The sequence below is a fragment of the Cnephaeus nilssonii genome, assembly GCF_951640355.1.
Source record: "Cnephaeus nilssonii genome assembly, chromosome: 15".
Classification (NCBI taxonomy): Eukaryota; Metazoa; Chordata; class Mammalia; order Chiroptera; family Vespertilionidae; genus Cnephaeus; species Cnephaeus nilssonii.
The window spans coordinates 20,281,472-20,300,485 of record NC_137086.1 but is presented as its reverse complement, the minus strand read 5'-3'; the positions used below and the strand labels follow the sequence as shown (position 1 = coordinate 20,300,485).

The 19,014-nt window shown below is 43.6% G+C and overlaps 1 protein-coding gene across 7 annotated transcripts in view; it reads left to right on the top strand.

Moving 5' to 3' along the window:
• SLC8A1 (solute carrier family 8 member A1) overlaps positions 1-19,014 on the top strand; it is a 354,154-nt gene that overhangs the window by 287,870 nt on the left and 47,270 nt on the right. For all 7 annotated transcript variants that reach the window (XM_079791812.1, XM_079791814.1, XM_079791813.1 and 4 more), the window contains 2 exons: positions 3,222-3,352; positions 7,545-7,644. In XM_079791812.1, the coding sequence (XP_079647938.1) occupies positions 3,222-3,352; positions 7,545-7,644 (231 nt within the window). The remainder of the gene's footprint in view (positions 1-3,221; positions 3,353-7,544; positions 7,645-19,014) is intronic.

The window sequence follows — 19,014 nt, the reverse complement described above, 5'->3', positions numbered from 1 at the left end:
GCGCGCCCGCACGTGGTATTTTGTGGAAGAGCCACACTCAAGGGGCCAAAGAGCCGCATGTGGCTTGTGAGCCTCAGTTTGCCGACCACTGCACTAGACCATGGGTTCCTGGGAAAGGGAGGAGGTGGTTTCAGTGTGCTCACATATTGTGAAAGCACAATAACATGTGTTAAATGAACAAATCATCTTTACATACAAAGAACAAATAAGAGGCTTTTCTAACAGTGCGTTGGAGAGTCTCACAACAAATATTTATTGAGGACCTACTACATTTTATACATTGTAATGGGGGTTGTGATCACAGTTCGAAGAGCAATGAGACATTCTGTCTCGCTAAGTTTACATGCTGGGTATTTATATATAAAGATAACAAAAAATTTTTAAATATTAGCAAGATTTGTGCTCAATATACACAACAAATATAATGGAATTAGTATAAAGTTGGGATGGTCATTCCTTAATAGGTCAATCAGGATATTTCATGCAAGAAGAGGTGGGATTTTGAAAGATAAGTCAGGTTTAGCTGGGTGGAAGTGGGGAAGTTTTTCCAGATGGGTATACAATAGCTTAAAAGTATGGCATTAAATTCAAGTCAGGTTTGGAGCAAGAGTAGGAAATAACAGAAACAAGCTTCCTTGCTTTCCGATAGGTTGGTATGAATCTGTTCAGAGAATGTTTCCTAAATTTTGTTTATTCTCCTACCTCCTTTATAATATTTGCCTTTATAACATACCAACTATACTCTCATTTACTTAATGTAATATTTTGAAATTGCCTCATGTTTGTGCTTCACTAGATTTGTTTTTAAAACAAAATTTTAAACAAAATTGTCACTAACACAAATGGAAAGCTAGTATCATTTATCATTAGTAGAAAATAAGGTTAAGGAAAGTTAAGATTGGGGAAAAAAAGTTATTAAATTCTAACTAAATACAGTCAAATGCTCTTTGCCTGAGGACTGTTTTCTTTCTTAAATGTTAAAAACCCAAATGTCAGAAACTAGTTACAGACATAACAGTACCAAACTAAGCATTTCTTCTTGATCAGAAGGACTGAAGGATGATTAAAAAGGGAATAACCTTTTCACTCACTGTGTGATTCAATTTCATTTCCTACCATGTCCATTTATTCAGTACCACACTCCACATCATTTCATTTTGTGCAATGCAGCATCAAGCAAAGCCTTCAAATCACCCTTCTTTTGTAATTTTTCTGTTACTTGAATCCCATTAAAATTACCTTGAATCACATTAAAAGCAACTTACCATTTATAAGTGAACTGCAGAAAAGGGGGAGGAATAATAAATATTATTCCCCAATAGCTTTGCAATTCAAATAAAAATCCAAGTTCTAGTAGTTCTTCTGAAAAAAAAAAATCTAACTTGAAGGCATGCATGTTCAGCCAAGGTTTTGAACAAAGATATTAATATAACCTGCTGTTATGAAAACTACCAACAACATTATCCTGTGTTCAAGGATCAGATGCAGTAAAAATCAAAACATGATTGATTTGTACACTGAGTAAATTGGACATCACATATTTCAGCCCACCCCCTTGACTACACACACATAATTTCAAGGACAAATCTTAGGGATGCCAATCAGAACCCTTTGCCTTCTCTTGGGTCGTGACTTCCCAAGTCTACTTTTAAAAAGATGACCACTTTTACAGTTAAAATTAATCCCCCTGCACCTCTCCTTTGCATCTGCTAACATCCAGCAGCAGTTTCTGGCCCATCCAAAAATCACTTCTTTTTAGTCTTTATCCCATATCTTCAGGGCCCTGTAATCACTGGGGATAGGAAAGCAGATTCTGAAATAGCCTTTTAGGAAGACTCTACTGAATGCATACTAAAGAATTCATTGATATGCCGCGTTCTGCTTTGGGCTCCCATTGGTTTTTACTCGTGGTGTATATAAAATGCTGGCGGTGCCTCTAGCTCATCTGCTCTGTGCCCTAGCAGTGAACGACTGGCCCAGGAACCAGTTGTTGCAACATTTGCTAGAGTATCACATGGAACCATCACAGGAGGGTCCCTCAGCAGAGGAAGCCATGTATCTTTGGAGGGGATGGGAGGTATGGACTCCTGCAGAAGCTGATGCCTAAATGCAAAAGGCAGGGAGCCGGGGCTACAAGTCCCTCAGACAACAGACTCCTACCACAGGCAGTGTGCCTGGATCGTTCTAAAGATGAGCGCATCAGGGCTGAAGTCTTTCTAGAACACTGATACTGCTTCCTTGGAGATGAGGGTTATTCAACTAGACTCTGAGGGGACGTGGCCTGCCTTGCTGCGGCATCCTGGGCCTCAAGGATAAAGGGGCTGGTGATTATAGGAATAGTGTTTGACCTTCACATGTGCATGGCCTTTTCAGTCTGGGATTTATCCTAATGACCTTCAAGCAGAGAGGAGCCAACTGTGAGCTTCCCCTCATTAATGGGCTCTCCAGTCCAGTAACATTTTCTCAGCACCCCCTAGCCTCCCTGGGGTGTAAGCTACATGGTGGTTCTGGAAATAATCATGCTGACGTGGTGAGTAGCTTTAACTCCCCAAAGGCCTCACCTTCACCCTCCCTGTTTACTTTAAGATTAACATGGTCAAGGGCTTCCTAGCACATTTCAGCTTTGCACCAAAGAGAGGAAGCCCTGAAGCAGGCATCTTACTGAAACATGGGATGGATGTTTTGCTTCTTAATTTGCAACAGGGGTTCTTGGCAAGTGAGAGGCTAAGGTCAGAATTTCCCTTCCATCATTTCTTTGGCCCTGGGGCATTTCTGTTGCTTCTAGAAAGTGGAGAGAAAGAGGCCAGATTCCTTTATCCCTCGAGTCACTCTCACTCTTTTAATTATGTTTCCTTTTGGTCATGTGATAAAGGAATGTGTATAAACAGCCAGATGAGCCAGTGTCACGGGGGACAGCAGTGTGATTCCCACAACGTAGACGACGTGCAGGCAGAGTTTGTCAGTGATGTGTCCCCATGTTGTTTTTCCTGGTCTGCACTTTCACATGTGCTTAGGTTGTGGGACTTTATAATCTCTTGCTGTCATAGTGGTAGGCTGCCTGACCTACTTAGCATCTATCTACTACTCCCCTCCAGCCTTATGGTCTCACCAAGGGGATTTTAGTAGGTCATTAGGGCTTCCTTCCTTCTCTGTTTCCTGATCCAGGGAGTTCCAAATAAAATTGAGCACATTGCTCACTTGCTTGCCCTTCCCTTTCACAGAGGAATGTGACGACAAGCAGCCGCTGACCAGCAAAGAGGAAGAGGAGAGGCGCATTGCAGAAATGGGGCGCCCCATCCTGGGAGAACACACCAAGCTGGAAGTGATCATCGAGGAATCCTATGAATTCAAGGTATGCTCAGCCACACTGCCCACACAGGAGGCCAGGGCCATCCTACTAATATCAAAACTTGATATGTCAGATCCACCTGGAAAGAGAGGCAGAGGTAATTTCAGGAACTTGCTCACTAACTGAGAGGCCTTCACCGCGGAATAGGAATTAGACATTTAGTAGGGAATCAAGAGTTCCCAGGAACCAATCAGCATCAGAACCAGGGCTCCGTGGGTGGCATTTGACAAAGGGTCAGAGGTGGCCCAAAGGGAGGGCTTCGTCTGCGAAGGTAGCAAGGAAGAAGCAAAGGTGGATTCCAGGAAAGTGTTAGGTGTGGAGGAAACCAAGGTCTATTTGAAAAAGCTAAGAAATCTAGAAGAAAAGCAATCACACCAAAATTTAAGTGGCTTTTGTTAGGTATTGAATATTAGGAGGCTTCTGATTTGGAGGGGAGATGGTAAGCGCTCCCTATGAAACATCCCAACGACCAACGCCCATGTATGTTTAGTCATCCTCTTAAGATCCCAGGACATTTTAGCACACTCAACATACTGAAGGTATAAGTCTGTGACCAGAGAGCTCATAATTGTGCTGATAAAATCGAATTTCCAGTTCTCTAGATGATGACAATGATTTTGCAGAAATTAAACAAATAGGCCTTAGGGTGAGCTTAGGACTTTGAGGTGCAAGTTCCTATCCATTCTCAGCTGCTCCCTCTGCCCTTAGCCCACCTCCCATCCTGGCTCACTCACATCGCCCTAACATCTGAGAAGACTCTAGCAGAGCCACACCTTAGTTCTGTGGGGGGATGAGGAGAGCATGAAAAGGAGCAGCCTCTCTCTGGCTTTCCAGAACTGCAAATCCAGAGCACAGCAGTATTTTCTCCACTTGTTTTTCTTTTTTAAAATTTATTTTATTTTTTATTGATTTCAGAGAGGAACAGAGAGAGAGAAAGACATCAATGATGAGAGAGAATCATTGATCGGCTGTCTCCTGCACACCCCCCACTGGGGATCAAGCCTGCAACCTGGGCATGTGCCCTGCCTGGGAATCAAACCATGACCTCCTTGTTCATAGGTCGACTGTCAACTGCTGAGCCATGCCAGCTAGGCTCCACTTGTTTTTCAAAAGCAGACTCTGCTCCTGTTGGGAAACCAGAATGAGGGTTCCAAAGGGGAGAATCAGGCCACCAACTTAGAAGCCTCGGTGTTTTATCTGGATTTTTTGTCATCGTGGCCTCTTTTCCTTTAGCTGGGCCCAGTAATTTTTTTTTTATTTAGTTCACAAATTGAGGTGGCTTAGAGAAGACAGGTGGAGAGTAAAAATGCTTTTGCAATTAAAGTGGAATTTTTAAAAAAAGATGAAAATGCAATTAAACTCTCCCCTTTAAGTAAATGAAAAATCTGTTAACTTTGTTTTCACTCATTCCCCTAGAAAGAGCAAGTAGGGGTAAATTCCAAGATCAGTGCTTTCTAGGCAGACCCTGACCATCAGAGCTCACCTGTTGTTTGATCCGGAACATGACTGGTGCACACAAGCTCCCTTTAAGTCCAGGGTACAGATATCTCAGACCATCCGTTTCCATGGACCAGTCTGTCCAGATGTGTCCAACCTGACTCTTCCTCATGCGCCTTCTTTTATGTGGAATCAGAGGGTCTGGTGCCACTTGCTGCAGCAGAGACACTCTGGCTTGGCATTTATTGTCTCCCACCCCTCCCCACAGGATGGGGAACTGTGTTTTCTCTCCCTTATACCACACAACCCCCAACCTTCCCCTTCCATGTACCAGGGCAAGGAAGAGCAATCACAGTGCCTTCCTGTAGGAAGTGTTGGGTTGGGTACGGTAAGGCAGTCTTTCAGAGAGCAATGCTCTCTTGAGTCCAAAGCTCTCTCTAGTAACCACCCTAATGACCTGAGCATCTAAGAGTCCTCCAAGTCTGTTTACATAAATCTAGTTGTTTGGGGTACTTATCTTCCTAGAATAGCTTCCATAGGCTATTCCCTTACTCCTGTCTCCTCAGAGTTCATCAGTACAGTGACTGTTATCAGTAAAGGGTAACTTGGGGGCATTTTTCTCTAGTGCCCTCAAGTATCCATTTTGATATTATATTATCCCCTTAAGAAATTTCTTTTTCTAGACCATGGCTGTTTTCAAGAACTTGTTTAAATGTCTCAGAACTGCATGAAAGTCCCAAAGCTGGGTGACACCTTACAGTGTGCCACTCTGCTTTGCCCACTGGGTTCTTCTTTACTTGTGACTGAGGGCTTGACTTTCCTAAGACCCATTGCTGAAGGCGAGGTTATAGCAGTCGCTTACAAGGCTAGGGCAGTGAAGAGTTCATCACGGACACACAGGAAATCTCCAGGTAAGCATAGATGGCACTACCCCAAGTTCAAGCGTCTGAACTTCAGATTCATCTTATTCCTTTGGTCTCCTTCCCATAGGTCAAAGGAGGACACATATTCAAATTAAGTTCTAGGAAGAACCCAAGCTATCCCATAGTCCCCCAGGGTTAACATGAACTAAAAGTTTATAATCTCTCCTGAGTATCACATATGTATAAATTTTAAGTTTATTCTAAAACTTAGTTCTTTAGAGATATTTCTTGAGGCAAGTCTGCATTCAACTGTTAGACCAGTTTATCTGTTCAACTGTTTATCTCCAGGGGATAAACATGAAATTCTCTGGTGAGACCTGCCCCAAGTTTCCATTACATTTAGGAAAAATCAAGGTCATTTCTTGTTTCATTCTACACAGAACTCGGAATTGGCATCAACCAAGACACTCAGAGTGCTTGATGAGATGTGACTGAGTTGAGAGAGAAAAGCCAGATGCTTGCCACGCACTTAAGTTGTGGTGGCCAAGAGCAGTGATGGCTATAGCTACTATCTGGAGCACTAGCAGTTCTAGACACAAGGCCTGAGGCCGAAAGGTCACCACCTTAAGGACAAACAAGCTAGCAAAGAATGGTGTTGGCAATCCAGAGTGGGCCAGTTGGAGATGGGCCCTCTCATGTTATCTCCGTATTTCAAGTCAGTTCAAAAGACTCTTGTTGAACTAACACACTTGACATTCTGATTTAGCTTTGGTCTCTAAACAGGCCCCTTGGATTATTTTTTGTTTGTTTCTTTGTTTTTACCCCCATTTAGCTGATAATGTGCTCTCTCTCTCAAACTGTAGTCAATTCAGGTACACTGCATTATATTTGTTCAGAGTTTGACCTAAGACAAATAATACATGTTTTAGCCTCTTTGCAATTAGTGGGAACTCGAGGATGCTTAGACAGTAAGTGTGTGTGGGTAGACTAGTCGAGGTGGTGGTCCCTCTGGAAGAGCAGCCTCGTGTCCTGGACGTGACCCTTCTCCCTGTAGTGACTGTGATGTGGTAATGCTTTGGGTGCGTCTGCTTACTTAGTATTCTTGCAAATGCTTGGCTGCTCCTGTTGTTGCATTAAGTGACAATTAGAAAGCTGCAAAGTGCTAATTGTAAAAACCCAGTGCTTTAAAAAGGTGGGAAAAAAAATAAGAGGTTCCGTGTTAGTAAAGCCGGGAGGATTCAAGGTAAATAGCGATGTGCCCTACACTCTACGCATTGCCTCTTTTTGTCATGTTTGCAACAGGAGTAGGATGAGAGTGAATTCTCTGACAGCCACCAGGCTGACAAAATCAGGAGCCAGAGAAAAATCCATTTATGGATGGTCTTACAGCAGCAGTTTTGAGCTTCTGCTGTCTGGTTGCAATGTATTGATAAACAAAAGTACAATAACAGTTTCTAGGCTTATAATCTACCTGCCAATTCTGGTATTCACAGATATGTAACTGCTGAGCAGGACATAGGTGAATTCAGTTGCAGACAGCACACTATAGATAAAGCCAGTCGAGAAACAAGTTCATAAAGCATTTAGGGGGAGAGGGATGGGCTTTTGCAACATCTGCTCTTCTGAATGCCGAGACCATTCCTCATTGGCCACTTAGGCGGTGAAGGAGGCTTGTACTTGCTATAAAGAACAAGTTTCCTTTTCAGCATGTTTCCAAGTAAGGACTATGCCTGTTTGCATAATCATAACAGTGTTTGATGTCAATACTGTTGTTCTGAGCCTAACATCTGCTACCCTTTATATAATTCTGGGGTTTCAACATCATCAAGGTCTTAGCTTTTCCAAGGCCTTAACTAACCCAGCAGTTATTATCTTATCCTTTTCAACCTTTCTAGAGCACCGTGGACAAACTTATTAAGAAGACAAACCTCGCCCTGGTGGTCGGCACGAACAGCTGGAGAGAGCAGTTTATTGAAGCGATCACTGTCAGTGCTGGTGAGTGCCTCTCTCTGCATGTTATAAATTCTAATGACCAGACTGCGCTTTCTTTCTCTACTGTGACCACCGGTCTATGGCAAAACACCAAAGAACCTCCGTGATGAAAATGGAAAGAGAAATGAATGTGCTGGTAGCCTATATGCACATTTGGGGGACCAATTTAGACTTTCTAGGTGAAGCCAATGTCCTCAGACATGACAGTCTTCTTCATCTACATTGCTTCCTTCTCTCTGGAAATAGACCTGATAAATGTAGAGCCTTTTGGGTATCTCGGGTAGCCAATCACCAAGCTTTGTCTGGAAAATTCCCTGAAAGCAGAAGTGGTCAAGTGAAGGTCACAAAGGAAATAGCAAGATCCTAGGTGGGCCAGGCTGACGTGACCTCACTTCCCCCCCACCATCTGCGTCATTTTACACTCTCCTCAACCACGCCTCGCCAGTAAGTGTCTGCACCGGCTCTAGACGTGCAAATAGAATCGCATTCTCTTTCCTCCTGTATAAGCAAAGTGCAGAGTTTTATTTAGGAAAACCCTGCAAAATGAATTGTTTTTGCAAACTCAAGGAGCCAGAGACCTGAGGGACTTAAATATAGAAAGAAGTGTCCCTTTCCTGGGTTGACACGCCTTGTCGTGTGTGCTTGTATAAAGACAGAGCGAAGTCCCTCTCACAGACTCTGGAAGCAGCAGTGGGACTTTTTTCCCCCAGTTCTTCTGCTCCAGCTCCACTGGAGTTTTTCTCTTTTAAGATCCCTGCAGGTTGACCTAACTGGTTTGGCTCATCGGCCTGCAGACTCAAGGGCATGTACCTTAGTTGCAGGCACATCCCCAGTAGGGGGTGTGCAGGAAGCAGCTGATTGATGTTTCTCTCTCATCAATGTTTCTAACTCTCCCTCTCCCTTCTTCTCTGTAAAAAAAAAACATCAATAAAATATATTTTTTTAAAAACCAAAAAGATCCCTGTAGGCTCAGCTTCTACTGTTACAGCTCATGAACAAAGCTGGGGTTTTGTAAATAGTAATCCCCAGACTGTAAAATATGGAAACTGCATCCCCAGCAGCTGGGCTATGACTTCTAACACAGCCCCCTCTTCCCAAGCTGCCATAGAACCACTTGACAGATCTCCCAAGTGCTGTGGGCACAGAGGGGGGGGGTAAAGATTTTTGTGCCTGTTTATTATTAGTGAGTGCTGTTTAGAATCACACTTTGGTTTCTTGCGTTTGAGTATACAGTGGAGACTTAGGACTATTAAATGGTGAGTAATTGCTTCGGAGAGTAGACTTGGAATTTACGTGTAAACTCTGATAGGTAGAGGGGGAACCTCCTTGGCATTGGGGCTGCGGTAACAAAATGCCACAGACTGGGTGGCTTATCAGCAACAGACATTTATTTCTCACAGCTTTAGAGGCTGGGAAACCCAAGCTCGAGGTACTGGCGGTGTTGGTGTCTGGTGAGAACCCTCTTTCTGGTTCATGAACAGCTATCTTCTCTATGTGTCCGCACAGGGGGCAAGGGGCGAGGAAGCTCTCGAATCTCTTTTACGAGGGCATTAATCCCATTCGTGAGGGATTTGCCATCTTCCAAAGCCTTTACCGCCAAATGCCATCATGTTGGGAAGTAGGTTTCAGCATAGGAATTTGGGTGGGACACATCGGTTCAGTCTATAGCACTCCCTCATGATGGCTTATGTTTTCCATAAATCTAAGATTAGTATCTGAGGCATGAACTATACGCTGTCTTCACACAGAGAAAAACTAAAAGGACAAAGGTAACTTGAATAAGAAACTGTTGGCGAGGCTAATGGTAGAAGATGTAAAAAATGACCAAATTATCTTATTGTGCACTCTGACACATCAGAATTGAAATATTAAAAGCAACCTAAGTCTTAATGCACCATTCCTAATAGTTCCCAGGTTTCCTTTGGCTGAGGCTATAGGAGCATCTGTATAATGGTCATGTGCTGGACATGATCCATTCGTTTTTCTATATGTCATCATTGTTCTTGGTGTGAGGGATATGACAGTGAATGAAACAGACAGATACCCCTGCCCTAATGGAGCTTACATTCTAACGGAGGATACAGCAAGTAAGTAAAATAGGTATGTTATGTAGGATATTGTTCATGACAACAATAAGGCTATGGAGAGAGACAGGAAGTGTGTGTATGAGCTGCATTGGACAGTGGCCAGGAAGACACTGTAATAGACACATCAAGACCAGATTTGTTTTTCTAGTAATGGAGTGGGTTTGTGTTGGTTCGTTCACACGTTTTTCTGTAACTCTCCGGGACCAGGGTAAACATTTTATGACCACTCTATGGCAACGGAAAAGGGTTGATTTAAACAGTGAAAGATGGTGCTGCAAACCTGGCCAAAGTTGTGTATTTGATCCTGGTCAGAGTAGGTATACAGAGAAACAACCATAAAGATGCTACACTTTCTTATTTTAGAAGGGGAAGATTTTGGTTTGCAAACATTTTTATATATTAGGTTGAATTAAGTCCTCACAAAATCCCACAAAAGAAACCCTAACTGGTTTAGCTCAGTGGATAGAGCGTCGGCCTGCGGACTGAAAGGTCCCAGGTTCGATTTCTGTCAAGGGCATGTACCTTGGTTGCGGGCACATCCCCAGTAGGGAGTGTGCAGGAGGCAGCTGATCGATGTTTCTCTCTCATCGATGTTTCTAACTCTCTATCCCTCTCTGTAAAAAATCAATAAAATATATATATTTTTTAAAATCCCACAAAAGAGGTGTTAAGAGTATTCTTACCTCTAGAGGAGGCATCTGAGCCTCCGCTAGGCAGTACTGCTTTGCAACATAACTCAGAGCCCAGATCCACTAGCTACTCGTCCAATGTGCTGCCCACTGCCCTTAAGAGAGAGAACTTTCAAAGTGAGAAAATTGTTCCCACCTCTGTCTCATTGAATGACACTAGTCTTGTCACCTCTCCTCGTGCCACTCTCGGGATGGGACTAACTTCTGCCCAGCTCCTTTTGTCATGGGCACCTCTCACCGGCACCAGAGAGGTTACCGGACAGCCCTGAGTCAGTGGGAGAGGCCTGTCCCCAACCTCGATCTGATCCTTGTCTTCTCATGTAAATGAATTTATATGAGAGATTTTGACTGTATTGTGAAAAGCCAATTTATTAAAGCTACTAAAGCATGCACCTTTATTGAAAAGGCAAAGCAAGCAAGCAAACCTATACATCTGGCTTATGACGTGCATACGGGCTCTCAGCTAATCTGAAGATCAGGTTGGGTGGGCGTCTGAGGCGTTATATACCCTCCTGTCTATAGGTTTAAAAATTCCTCTGCTGCATATTTTGATACAGATTGATTCTCAAGATCCTCCCCCCCCCCCTTTTTTTTTTTACTTTGTTGTGGACTTCCCAGAATTTATGAGAAGCCCCTGGCAACTCTGTCAGGCCACGCCTTGATACTGCTGGCTTCTCTGCTTAGGGAGTAAACCTGCCCTTTTCCCTTCTGCCTTACCTTCTCCCTTTCTGCATTCTCTCATTAGGGAGGTTTTTTTTTGGTAACCATTTGCTCTCCTGTTCTTGGCTGGAGGAGATAATGGCTGGTTAGTTACAAGCTGGCTGCAAATTGCTCACACACACTGTTTGGTTTTGTTCTAACATTCCTGTCTCAGTTTCCCTATTCCTCCTGCCCTGGAATCCGATAACACTTTGAAGAAATGTTAATGAATGAAATGCAAGTGTTCTTATGCAACTTATTGGGTTTTTATGTTCTTAAACAACTGCTGGGGAGTAAGACAAAATTGCTTAGAAATTTGCAGGTTGCAGGGTAAATTGACCTGATTTACAATTTTGAGACTGAATATCAAAAAAGCAAACCCATATTTTATAGGCATTCAATTACCTGAATGGCAGTTAGAAAGCCCGGTGTTTGTCTTTAGGATTAAATTTAAGCATCTAAAGAATGTTAATTTTCTTAGGCTGCCAAGTGGACAATAAAATTGGTAAAGCAGCATTTATTAAAAACAGACTTTGATTGGATTTAAGATTTCATGGCTAAATAGTTGTGAATCAGAAAGATTTGCCTTATTAAAAATATTGAATTGCTTTTCAGTGGCTCTACTGAGAGCGTTTCCCTATGCAATTTCTGTGCAAAATTAAGTCTATATATCTTGCTACACAAAAATAATAATTGTGTAAGTAGGAGTTTGCCTCTGTTTCTCACTGATTATATTTAAACTAGTTTCAAGGCAGACCCCTGGCAGTCTTTTTCTTTTCCTTCTTTCCCTGAATTTCATAGCTCAGTAGCTGGGCCTCCTATGACCATACCGTGTCTGTGAACCAAGTTCTTATTGTTCAGTATTTGAAGACTTAGAGGATTTAGGAGGCTCCAGAGATTAGGTAGGGATTAAGCAGTCAGGGCCCAGTGGTTCTCCCATCATTTCCTGCTGGAGTTAGCAGGAGCAGTGGCTGCCGCCGTTACCTGGCTGTCAGAAACTTTCAAGGCAGCCCAGCATCCCCACCAGGTGGGCTGACGATGTGTCGGCAGAGAGATGGATGTCTAAGCAAAGCGAGCATGCCCTGCACTTCCAGTGTGCATTTCCCCAATGCCTCCTTCTTCCTGGTGTCTCTGCCAAGGAAAGAATGGAGGGTTGGCTTGAAGAAATAGCGTATCAGCTAGGATCCAAGGGAGCACCGGTGTGTCCAGGAGAAGGGCAAACATCAGCTGGGTAAAGAGAACCAGATGCCAATGCCGATCCCACAACTACCGCATTGCTGTGCTCCCCCACAGCCTTGGGCTGCGGTGAGGTGAGCGGGAGGGCCATTGGCGAGCCCGGCTTTGGAGGCAGATGTGGGTTTGTGGCCCAGACCTCCAGAAACCCTCTGGGCGACTCTGGGCAGCTTACCTCACCTCTAGATCTCAGTTCCCTCAGCAGAAAGTGGAGACCACTGCTCCTCGCTCATAGGGTTGCTATAAGGATTAATCAATCACGAGGGCTGTCTATACTTTTGGAGACCACACTTGGTTGTTGTGAGGCAAGTCATACTGAAGATCCTAAAATAAAACATAACCACCTTGTGTGTAAATGAAGTCAAGTCCATTTAAATACTGAAATTTCTAAAAGACTTGTCTGTTTAGTTTTATAGTATTACACATGTGATTTTATATCTAAGAAAATGGAGGTTCAGAAAACAATGTAACTTGCTCACAAAGTAACGCTGGTCAATGGCAGTGCAGGGTCCAGATCAGCCCACGATTCACTCCAGTGTGAGGAGAACGTCATTTCGGAGGAGACACACATCATGTCATGTGTCAACCCTGGGTCCTAGGAAAATCCCTTTTAAGCAATTACAAGATAATCCTCCTGGGTCAGGTTTGACAGGGCCTCCATGTGACTATAGGACAGAGCGTGGGGGGTGTTAGAGATTGGGAGTTTTCATTCTGCCCTGTTGCCTTTGTGACTATAAAGATTCCTACATACACAGGCATGCATGTTTGTGTGCAAACACATATGGACACACAAACACATGGGTGCACACAGACACACACATAGATATGCTAGACACATGCAAATGGAGACATGCACATACATCATCTTATATGACATGCATCTTTATTCATTTGAATAACTGAGTTGCAGCATGAAATGGGAAGGTTTTTACTTCAATATTTAAGTCTCCTGAAGCCTTGTTCAGAGTCCCTCAGGGCAGTGATTTTCAATGTTTTTCCTCTCATGGCACATAAACTAATTACTAAAATTCTGCAGCACATGAAAAATGTATTTTTTGCCAATCTCACAAAAAAAGTAGGTATAATTTTGATTCATTCACACCAAATGGCTATTGCTGCCATGTTCTTATTTGACAATCTAAGGGAAAAGAGGTCAGTGCCCCTGACTAAATAGTCAGGTATTGCATGTTTTAACATTCTTGCAGCGCACCGATTAAAATCACTGCCTTAGGAGAACCAGTGAGTTCCGTTCAGCACAAGGGAAGTTTGTTTGCCTAGGCACATCCACAGGCTTCTCCTGCCTCGTAACTTATGCCGTTCTTTCAGAAAGACAGCACACTGCCCTCTGTTAACATAACTTTAAGTCTATAGCACTAAGGGTTTTTCTGCAATTCTTTTACTTTTGACAAAGATTTTACATGTCTTCCTAGTATTTATCGGCATTGTCACAATGAAGGAACATTCAAAAGTGGCAAAAAAAAAAAAAGAAGAAGAAGAAGAAGAAGAAGCTTTTTGTAGTCTTGGTTCTTACCAACTGTATAACCTTGCCAAAGTATTAAACCTTTCTGAATTTTGGTTTTATCATCAGTAGAAGGAGAAGGTTGGACTAAGCGAGTCCTAAGACATTGTCCAACATTAGAATGTGGGGGTTCTTTCCTCGGCTGTTATAGTTCTGCAGCATCCCTGGTGGCATTGAGCTCCATGGACCACATAATTTTGGAAATGGGAAGGTACTTAATTTGGCAAACCACCTATGTGGCTTGCTTAAATTAAATATTCAGCACAATAACAGCATATAGCCATATCTATTCTCTTAGAAAGAAAGGAATGAGAGAATAGTCTTCAAATATAGGCTCCAAGTGCAGCCTAGGAAATATAGTCAATAATCCTATATAATAAAAGGCTAATATGCAAATCGACCAAATGGTGGAACGACTGGTCGCTATGACACACACTGACCACCTGGGGCAGACGCTCAACGCAGGAGCTGCCCCCTGGTGGTCAGTGCGCTCCCACTGGGGGAGAGCCACTCAGCCAGAAGCCAGTCTCATGGCTAGCGAGCACAGCGACGGTGGTGGGAGCCTCTCCTACCTCCGCTGCAGTGCTAAGGATGTCTGACTGACTGCTAAGCCATCAGTTGAACATTACCCAAGGGCTCCCAGACTGCAAGAGGCCGCAGGCCGGGCTAAAGGACCCCCTCCCCTGAGTGCATGAATTTTGTGCACCAGGCCTCTAGTACAAAATAATATTAAATGTAAACTGTAATTGAAAAAAAAAAACATTTTTTTAAAGTGTAGCCTCCAAAAAACTGAGATGATGACTTTGAAAGGGCCTATTTTTTTCCTGCCCCGTGACTGGAGCTCAGAAACGCCCATGGAACCCTCTAGTAAAAAGGCAGACATTCAACACAAGGCCAGGCCAGTAGGCGCAATTGCCTGTCCTCACTCACTGTGCTTCACAGTGGTTACAATCAAACACCTGACTTCAGCTAAATAAGAGTGAAGGACATGGTCCCCCAAGCCCACCAAACAAAGATGGAAACTAGTTTTGTCACCAGTCTTTCATCCATGCACGCTCTGTGGAGTAGTAAGTGCTCTCAATTAAATTGAATTATTTAATAGCAAAAGCTGTCAACCCTAGGGTGCCCCCCAATAATAATTCACTGGAAAGTACTGTCAACCTGAAGACTGATCCACTCCATAATCCTAAATAAGACATAATAAAAATGGTATCTCACATGAGCTCCAGGGGATTGCCATGCAAGCTGGTCGAAGCAGGTATCTTTCTGCATCTCCTCTGTTACTGATCATCATTACTGAGGAGACACCCTCATCACTTAACATGTCAACCCTGGGTCATCGGAAAACCCCATTTAAGCAATTAAAAGAATAATCCCACTGGGTCAGGGTTAAGAGCCTCAGTGTGACTACAGGACAGTCAAAATAAAAGGTGGGGGGAGAGGGTGTTGGAGATTGGAGTTTTATTTTGCTGTTTCCTGAGTGACTATAATAATTATTAATTTTCCTTACCTGAAAATCATAAGCTGACTGAGGTTTTATGAAAAAGCGATGTGGCTTCATAAAAAAATAGTAGTTACAACTGCCTTAAAGAAAGTCTTTCAAAAGCCTGTATATGAAGTTGGGGCTCACTTTATGCTTAAATAATGTTACCAATTATAGCCGGTACTTTCTATACATTGTTTCTGTTCTGCGCAGCTATACCGTGAGGTCAGTATTTTTGTCCTAAGTTTACCATTGAGAACCCTGAAGCCCGATGCGGTTAATTAGTGTCACACAACTAGCAAACGGCCCGCTGAATACGAAAACCCACCCGAGTCAAAAGCAAGTAAGCTTTTAGCACAACCCTCGGTATCATTCCGACAACTTTAATTCAGGTCTTAAGTGGCCAGTTTTGAGTGAGTTGATGCAGACAAAAGGGCCAAAGTTGATGAGTCTTTCACTCTCAGCTACACGTGGGGAAGTTAAGGGTCTGGAAATGCGTGTGCAAGCATTGCACAGCGATGCCGAAGGACCAGGGGGAACACCAATCATGGAAAGTAGACAGGCTCAGCCACTGCATTTCCTAGAAAGCCCAAGTTCAATCCCATCATGAGGAACCCAGAGGGACTTCCAAATTGTTTTTGTGATCTTAGAATTGCATTTATATCTGCTGCTAAAAAGTATGTCAGGTCTTCCGAAGCAAAACTGAATCGATGCCCATCCTTTCCTCTGAGCTCCTGCTTTTTCCCTTTGGAACGATTAGTTATTCCGGTAGCTTTTCATGCTTAGAATCACTACATGCTTCAACTAATAAATAAGAGTAGCCATTATTTTAAACTCTAAACAGGAGATGTGAGGAACACTGCTGTCCTCCAACTTAGTTCTCATCCCTTTTTTCAACATATGGCTAAAATGGTCACTTTTTTGTGATAGTGCTTTAATATGGATGGCAAATAAAGCATTTAATGTAAAAAATATATATGAAGCATCCATCTTATATAAAAACTGCTGTTTGAAATTTTAACCCTGCTATTTGGCTTAGGTAGATGCTTGCTTGCTTAAATAATGAGAAAAATAAGACTACTCCCACTTCAGAGAGGCCGTTAAACCTTCCCCAGACAAAGTTATCAGTGCTGGCACCAGGCCAAGACTCTGGTTGAGGTCTCAAGGCCCCAGCACATAGGGGTTCTTTAAGAACTTGCAAAGGGGGCCGGAAACACCCCATATTTGGGAGACAAAGAAGGGAAAAACATATAAGCAGGGAAAATTCCTCCATGTTGGGGTCCAGAATTTGAGAGACATTTTCCTCTGGACCCACGCGTAATAATAAATGTAACTCCATCTCTCTAAGTATTGCTTGGTTCTTCTCCGGTTTTCTGTAACATATATACTAGGCCCATATTGGTAGGGAGGCAACGCAAATCTGGGATGCCTGTCAACTTAAAAATGTCACTGATAGCAGGATGCCATGTGGAATCAGGTAGCTTCATCTCCCAGCTCCAGAACAGGCAGGCCAGCTCCCCCGGGGTGGGAGCTCAGAGGGCAGGAGGAACAAGCAATTATTTCCTGGCCCCTGGGTATGCTTTCGTTGGTATTTCTGAAAAGAATATTGGCTTGTTGGGCTGTTTTTCTCTGAAATTGCTTATTACACAATCTGGAGGAAAACACTGTGTTGGAAGGCTCCAGAATGATTCAGCACTCTCATTTAAGCCCGAAGTCACGTCTCTAATGCGGCTTTTGTCTGGAGAGGCGGCAGCTCAGCTCTGCAAACAATAAGCCATCACAGGATCCAGTAGTTCTTTTGTGGGCAAGGCTGCTGCGATACAGTTTGCCTTGTGAACACAGTTTTAGTTGCCGCTTCCTAATCAATGCACCAGGCCTGGGGGGTTTTTACCCCCAGTGGGAGCCTTTGTACCCGGCTTTTAGAGGAGGAAACATTTCAGCATAATCCTAAGAGGTGGAAAGAGGAAAAAACTTACCCACCGTGTACCCATGCACACACACACAAACACACGCGCATGTGCGCGAGCACACACACACCCCAAAGGCAGAGAAAAAATTCGTAAGAGTGACTTGCATCATTAATTCTCGCTGTTCACAGCCTGCTCCCTCGATAAAGACCTCATCATTCTGGTTCCTGCAATCACGGCTTTGCCACACACTCCCCACCCCTTGCCTCTCTTTTACTTTGCCTGTGTCTGGTCACGTCCGGCTGGTCTTGAGTCCGGTGAGAGCATCTTAGACCAGAATCCCAGCACAGGGCTGAAAAGGAGCTTACAGATCAGCTATTCCAACTCACCTGGCTGTGGTAAACAAGGATCTGAGACCAAAGAGGGGAGTCATCCAAGGTCACATAGAAGCTGTTTTAGAATCTAAGGTTCTTGCTGGAGCACACAACATTGCTGTCATTTTTATCTTGGGGTTCACATTGGTGGAACCAGTACCTTAGCCCTTATTCCCTTGATGTTACCTAAGGACCCGGGGCTTCTTGATGATGTGATGCTTCGGGATTAGGCAAAGCAAAGACCAGAATTTCCCTGGGCCAGAAATGTAAAAGCATTGAATGGCGTGGCGCTGCCCCTGAAGAATAGTTGTTTTGTGTTCACACAAGCCTCACAGCAGCCCTGTGCAGTGGGTGCTTGTGAGCCCATTTGTGAGATGGGAAAATGGACTCACACCCGGGCCCAGGGTTCTGATTCCAAGGAGAGCCCTCTTTCCATCTTGCCACGCGTGTGCCTCCGAGAGCATCATGCCTTTAAGCTACAGGCTTAGTTCCATTCTTGGCCCTTTGCTCTTGCCCCAGGGCCTGCGCACAGGCTGGCTGCCCTGCACGGAAGGCTTCCACTCCACCTCTGGATTTTCTCATCCCTAAGGTCTCAGATCACAGATCACCTCCTCAGGGGAGTTCCGCATCCTCCCAGCCATGATTTATTTTATCACCTGACTTCATTGTCCTCAGAGTCTATAACTGAAGTCATCGTGTTTGTTCGTTTGTTTGTTTGTTTTATTTATTTTTTATATACAGGGGCTTGATCAGTAACAAGGTGTGTTTCCTATTTATTTATTTATTTATTTTTATTGATTTCAGAGAGAGAGGGAGAGAGAGATAGAAACATCAATGATGAGAGGGAATCATTGATCAGCTGTCTCTTGCATGCCCCACACTGGGGACCGAGCCTACAACCAGGGCATGTGCCCTGACCAGGAATCGAACCATGATCTCCTGGTTCATAGGTTGACGCTCAACCACGGAGCCACATCAGCCGGGCTGTTTGTTTTGTTTGACTACTATCTCTTGTCCCTTGGAAGTTCCTTTGGGTCTATTTTTCTGCATTTCCAATGCCTGACACAGAAATGACTAATAAATATTCACTGAACAAATAGATGGTACAAATGAAGTCCCTCTTTCAACCACTCTATTCTCTTGGAAAATTTACTACAGATATGGGTCCAGGTTGGGGGTTCAGTCTAGGTTCAAAATAGTGACCTGCAACATTTTTTAAAGTTCAGACCTATAAACTTAATAGCATTTGCACTATGCCTTAACCAAATAAAGAAGACAGGCCATAGACTTACCGGTGATGAGAGAGAAAGAGATCTTTTTAAGCTGGTTCATATTGAAGAAAGGCATCACAGCAGCCTGGTTCAGGTTATTATTGGTGAAAG